Here is a 6,399-nt window from a genome sequence, read left to right as displayed (position 1 = left end):
CCCGTTTTTAGAACGCTATGTAGCAACATATGTAGGTTCCTGGTTCTCCCTTGGAGTATAAAAGGGAAGGACCGGGGCCATTTCTAGGGGGCGAGAGAAAGGGGGGACGAACACACCGATAGAACTAGACACTTCCGCTACGCTGGTGGAGAACAACGCCTCAAGCAGCCCGCACCACCCTCGTCGAGACCTGGGGCTAGCCCCCTCTCTCACCTAGCTTGTAACCCCCTACTACGAGCACTCCGGTGCAAGGAATACAAGATCGATCTCTCGGACTGGACGTAGGGCCTCGATTGCCTGAACCAGTATAAACCTTGTGTCTCTTTGCATCACCATCCGGGATTAGGAGCACGCAGCACAAATTCACTCGTTGGTTGAGGGACCCCTGGTTCCAAAGCACCGACAACAAGTTCAACCAACATTTGCTTATCACATCCCACAAAATACTATAGGACAACGTTAAAAAAAATCTCTACCGCTTACCCCCAGCGGTTCAAGGATGTCTTTAACAATGTAGATAGCATGCTATCTATAAGAGTTGCCATGCTATCTTTAAACTGTACTATAGATAATATTTGTAACAGGGCTATCTTTTACATACGCTGATAAAGGATTAATTAATTTTAATCCTAATCCACCTTAACCCACTGAATTGAGTCGCTGACAGGCTTAACCCAAGGTTTGTGCCAATTCTTTGTTCTAGTGCACACTTCCGCAACCGAACACGCCGGCCGCCCAGCCCTCCCAGCCTCCCACCCGCCCCACAGCAACACAGCAAAAGGCCAACAGCGATATCGGCGAGGCGGAGCAATCCCGCAGAGGGATTCAAATCCAAAACCCTAAACCAACTCCTCCTCACACTCGCCGGCATGGCCCCGAAGCGCTCGGCCGCCGCCGCCAGCCCGGGGTCGGCGTCCGACGCCTACGACGGCGAGGCGCGCGCGGCCCGCAACAGCCACCGCCGCCGAGCCTCCCCCTCCCCTTCCCGCTCCGGCTCCCGATCCCGATCCCGCTCCAAGTCCCCTCGCTCCAACGTCCGCCCTAGCGCCGCCGCATCCGACTCCGACGCCGATGCCCGCGCCCCGTCCCCGAGGCGCACCAACCGCGAGCGTTCCCCCCGCGACCACCTCGACTCCGACGCGGACGCCGACGCCGGCACCGGCCGCCGCGCCGCTTCCCCGAGGCGTCGCGGCGAACGTTCCCCAAGCTTCCACTCCGACTCGGACGGTGACGCCGCCGGCCGCTCTCCGTCCCCGAGGCGCAGTCGCAAGCGCACCCCTCGCCTCCACTCCGACTCCGACTCCGACAACTCCGCCGCGGCCGCGGCCTCCGATGACGACGGCGCCGGCGACGCCTCGCCTTTGCCTAGCGCGCGCCACTCCTTCCGCATCGAGACCTCCAACGTCAAGCCCGTCAGCACGCGCCCGATGGATGTGCCCCTCCGCGCCGCCGCGGGGTCCTCCCAGCGTCGCCCGAAGCGCCGCCCCAGCCCCCATTCCCCGGAGCACCAGAAGCGGCCGCCCCGGGTTTGGAGTCCTGAAGACGAGGTCACCATACTGAGCGCCCTCATTGAGTTCCGTGCCAAGAAAGGCCGGCTCCCTGCGTCCATTCAGGACACGGGCAAGGTACACAGCCAGATTATTCATCAACTCACTGCTAATGCTTCTACGGCCCAGCTTAGTGATAAGGTCAGGCGCCTCAAGCATAAGTACAAGTTGCTGCTCACCCGTGCAAAGAATGGACGGGATCCCAACTTGCCAACGCAACATGATCGCGATGTCTATCAACTTAGCAAGAAAGTTTGGGGATTGAAGAGTCTAGTACTGGTACGAGGGTCTCGTGTGCCACACGAAGATACTGAGGATGCAGAAGAGAGCAATGAAGAACAGGAGATAGAGGAGAGTGATGAGGATATGGAAAACGGATGGGAACTCCGTGATCGCACGACCAAAAGGCCAAAGGCATTGACATATGAAAACGGCAATGGTAATGCAATTGTCACTGCAGGTAGGGCTAGCCATGGTGATGGCAGTGGGAGAGATGATGCCGAGAAGGGAAGACAAATGTATCCATACCTGTGGGAGGCTGTTGAGGAGCTGTCGAAGGAGCATCCGAGTGGGCCAATATTCAGGAAGGCGTTTGGTGTACTTGAAAAATCAAAGGCAAGAGCGGTGGAGGAGAAGCTCAGGAAGTTCAGAATGTCAGAGATCAGGCAGCAGCTGCAGCGGATGGACCTGATGAAGGAGACAGTGGGGATGGTGCTTGATGCTCTGGAGGGTGCATATTGATTAGGCTGGAATTGATGTGCTGCGGGGTTTTGGATTCTGAGGCGGTCTTTTGGTAAGATGTTGCTCAAAAAGGGTGACCTAAGTCTTCCAGTTGCTTGGAATAGTCTTGTTCTAGTGTTATGGACATATGGTTGGCTGTGTCTACTTTTGTGGTGAAGGATATTGTCTTTGATCCGAACTAGACCTAGATCAAGGAGTTATGACCGGTGCTTGTTATTGTTCCCGAAATATTATGCTTTATGTGCTTAGGTGCTAACTTATGCCTATTTGTCATGCCATTGCTATGTTCCTGCTTAATGTTAGTTACTTCGTTGGCTTAATTATCTGTTTCTATTTTCCCTTTCAACTGCATCTGTAAATATGAACATCGTCATTTCATCAGGCTTGAATCCAGCTTGATATTTGCTAAACTCTCAACCAGATGAACTGGATGCGAGCTTGGTGCTTGTTAGGTTCCTCTAACAGGACTCATGACTGGAAAATGTAATCTGATGTGTTCATAGTTACTTGCCCTTGATGATCTTTATACCACTCTGCTGTGCTTCTGGCTTGCTAGATTTGATTTGTCGGATTTGAGAATGCTTATTCAGGTTGTATTTGATGCATAATACTACATTATAGTTCACATCTCGAATTTGGTCAATTGCATGTTTGCAAGCAATGTGTCCATTAAGTTATCAGATCAGAGTTGGGGAATGCTGCAATCTGGATGCTTGGAGAGATTCTCTAGAGCTATCCAAGTGTTTGTGTTCTGTTTGACTTGTCCCAGGAAGTTGGTTTAGTGAAGTATATAGCATAATGAGTTCACTAGGGAACTTCTTAGATCATACAGCTTTAGGGCTAATTATTAGTATTGTTCTGTGTGGATTATTATGTTCTGTTGCCATGTTCTTGGGATTGATTAACTTAAAAGGCAAATGAGTAAATGGGGTTCTTTAAAAAGGGCGTACCCAGCGTAGAGAGCTCCCGCTTTGTGCGGGGTCTGGGGAAGGTGTCAGTGGCAAGCCTTACTCTCGCCTGTGCAATGCGAGGAGACCGCGACTCGAACCCGGGACCTTCCGGTCATAGGCGGTAAGACTCTACCGCTTGCACCAGGCCCGCCCTTCAGTAAATGGGGTTCTTTCTGGAATAAATTTTTTGTCCAACTTGTTGAGTTGGGGAAATTCGGTCTCAATCCCTAGGATCGAGTTCAATTCCTAGAGCAGCCCCATCTTATCTGATTGTAGTATATGTGTGGTTAAGGGCGTCATATGGGTCTTGTACTCTTGTTTAGGATGATCAAACTTGCTCCTCTATTGGAACTGGGGCATCCTTCTATGAAGGACATATAGTTTTTGCTTGTACATACTCGTGATGCATCATACACACTTGGACAGTTGGGCTCGCCCATCAGATGGGAAGGGTGTGTTCTTTCTTGTGATCTCAAAAGTGCTACAACTGTCGCCTGAAGTATTTTCTTTGGCATAAATGGTATTGCATCTCTCAAAGCTAGATGAGAAATTTCATGATGATAGCGTTATCTGGTGGTTCAGTGAAGCGCACATCTTAATGCCCCTGGACGTTCAAAGCACAAAAACTTGTCTCCTTGCATCCTCATGTGCATGCTGCATGCATGATTGTGATTCTGTAGGAGCACTTTTACATGTCTTAACACAAGCACGCAAGATCGTATGTTTTGTCTTGAAACGATGAGGTATTGCCTGACTTATCCTTTGTTTAACACTGCCGTCGTTTGTCATTTGGTGACACATGAATCTAGTGCACGCAGCAGTCCAGTTTCTTAAACCGGAGCATCCAGTTTAGGCAGATTATTCAGAACAGAGGTAAATGATGAAGCTTTCAATCCGTCTCCTCTTTCATCTTCCCCCCCTTTGCCTATCAGGCAAAGGGGGTCTTATCCACCTGACACAACAGATCACTCACTGTCATCCCCATTTCTTCCTGTCTCGTCATGACTTCCGTTGGGGTCTTGCTCCTGTGGCCGATGGAAGTCCAGTAGCTGAAGCTGCTGAAGATGGAATAGCAAGCAGCAGAGAAGAAATAATTTCGCCTCTTGACATTTGGAGCAAATTTTGGCATTCTGATGGTTGGTTGTGCTCTCAACCAGAGAGTTGAATCAGAAAATTATCACAAGGCTTGTTTCATTTATTATGGCTTAGCTTTGCCACAAGCGCATTCGAATGCATTCAGGACGAACTGCCGAGCTCTGATGATCTTCTGGAATCATCATGTTCCTATATACTAGTACATCTTGCTATAGAAAGTTTGGGTTTCTTGTGTCTGGCAGTCTGGAAAGGGATTCCGTCTGAAAATCAATAGGTTCTTGAGACGAGACTTCAACAATTTCTCTCCAGCCTTGCCCAGAATGACCTGGGCTTCAACTGAATTCCTCTCCAGCCTGGCCCAAAACAAGTTCGGCCTGGCCCATATGAAGGTCGCTGCTACTGCCTGGGCTTGTTTTTATGTGAAAAGTACAGGAGCTGTTTTGTTTCTGCAACGAAAATTGAGAAGAACGGCGAAACTAGCGTGATGATGCTTTGCTTTTTTTTTTTTTAAGATGATGGAACGGGTTCCAGCCTCTACATCGTTTGACGACATACACACACAGCCGTGATGATGCTTTGTTTAACGAAAGCATTCAGTGCGCTGTGGCTGCTGCAAAGTAGTAGGAACTTGGATACAGTACTAAGGGCATGATTGGTTTGCGACAAAAATTTACCATGCCAAAGATTTGACAAGTCAAAGCTAGGTAAAAAAGTTTGCCATGGATTTGGCAATCTAAACGTGAGAGGTTGACTAGTTTTGGTAGCCAACTAAATAAAAGCCAAAGTCATAGCTTACCAAATCTTTGGTTTAAAAAATTTTAGAAGCCAACGAATCCGGCTCTAGGTGCTCCATAATTGGAAACAGCTGCTGGCGACGGCCGAAACTTCATCTGGCACGGCGCCTGTCTGATTGGTTAGTGCCGCATAAGCAGTGGCGGATCTAGAAAATACATTTAGGGGGGCTGGAAACTCATCTTCAACTCGAAACTCATCTTCAACATCCGTCGGGAGCACTCCAGCACCTTCTTCCCTGTTGTTAATGGCTAAAAAATTCATGGGGGTTAAGGGGGGCTCCAATGGAGCTGCCAGGGTAGGGGGGCTTGAGCCCCGGCAGCCCCCCTGGCAGATCCGCCCCTGCGCATAAGTGAAGCATTTGGACAAGTTACCACGGACCATGGAGAAGCGGTTTCGGCACCTCTGCTACTCGTGAATTCATGATTCATGCATCTCTGATCTTGTCTTCTCGATGGGATTCCCAGCCATTTGGGCAAGTGAAAGGCAGGCTGCCGGTGCCGGGCTCTTGGTCTCTTGCTTGCTTGAGACGCAGCGAGGGATGCGGCTGCGCGCGGCTGGCCGCTCGGGAGGTTTGGCTGCCCTTTCAGGCCTGCTTTACGGTGAGATAAAACAGCATCATAACCATGCAAGAGTGTTTACTTCTCTTGCTTTTGTGCTGTCGTATCTGAGAATCGTCACTTGCGTAATGGACCGTACATTGGAGATGGTCAATGCATGCATCAACAGCGTGAAGTTGGAAAATGGAATCGGGAATCTATCATGGATGTACGGCCATTGCATCAGCACGACGAATCTGCGACAAGGAGTACTGCACAATGCAAAATCTCTCCTGCAAAGCTAGCTGTTTTCTATGAAGTTTGTTTGCCTTAGACTCTGAATCGCCGAAGTCAGAGCATGCCGAGACTTAGCAGCCTGTAAGAACGGCCTGCACGTTCTCCTCCTGCTGCTGCTGCTGCTGCAGGAAGAGCTTTCGGATAAGGAAATCGGAATGGCAACTTGGGTTTGATCAGATCCAATGCAATGCAAGTGGCAACGGAGGATCTCTTGGCTTTGCGCATCCGAGGATGCGCGCGGCAGGTTGTGCAGAACAGCCCGGCGGCCTTTCAGGCTGAATGAACTGACAACTGACAAGGCAACTCTGAAGTCTGAATTGGCAAATCTAAGTCTGTTCGTTTGGCCGTGGCTTATCGTAAATGATCATAAATTTCCAGCCAGAACAGTATTTTTTTCTCACATAAACCAACTAGTAGTACTTCTTCACGAACCAACAA

The 6,399-nt window shown here is 49.8% G+C and overlaps 1 protein-coding gene across 1 annotated transcript; it reads left to right on the top strand.

Moving 5' to 3' along the window:
- The first annotated feature begins 749 nt into the window (after nucleotides 1-749).
- On the top strand, nucleotides 750-2,794 carry LOC136473106 (STOREKEEPER protein-like). The gene has a single exon (XM_066470796.1). It carries the CDS (start codon nucleotides 870-872, stop codon nucleotides 2,286-2,288), a length of 1,419 nt encoding a protein of 472 aa, XP_066326893.1. The 5' UTR covers nucleotides 750-869; the 3' UTR covers nucleotides 2,289-2,794.
- The last annotated feature ends 3,605 nt before the right edge of the window (nucleotides 2,795-6,399 follow it).

This window comes from Miscanthus floridulus, chromosome 8 (genome assembly GCF_019320115.1).
Source record: "Miscanthus floridulus cultivar M001 chromosome 8, ASM1932011v1, whole genome shotgun sequence".
NCBI lineage: Eukaryota > Viridiplantae > Streptophyta > Magnoliopsida > Poales > Poaceae > Miscanthus > Miscanthus floridulus.
Note: the sequence above shows the minus strand (reverse complement) of the source record. Positions and strands in the feature narration are given on the sequence as shown.

Excerpts from the sequence above, each read along its gene's own strand:
- LOC136473106 (XM_066470796.1), top strand. The coding sequence starts at position 870 with ATGGCCCCGAAGCGCTCGGCCGCCGCCGCCAGCCCGGGGTCGGCGTCC.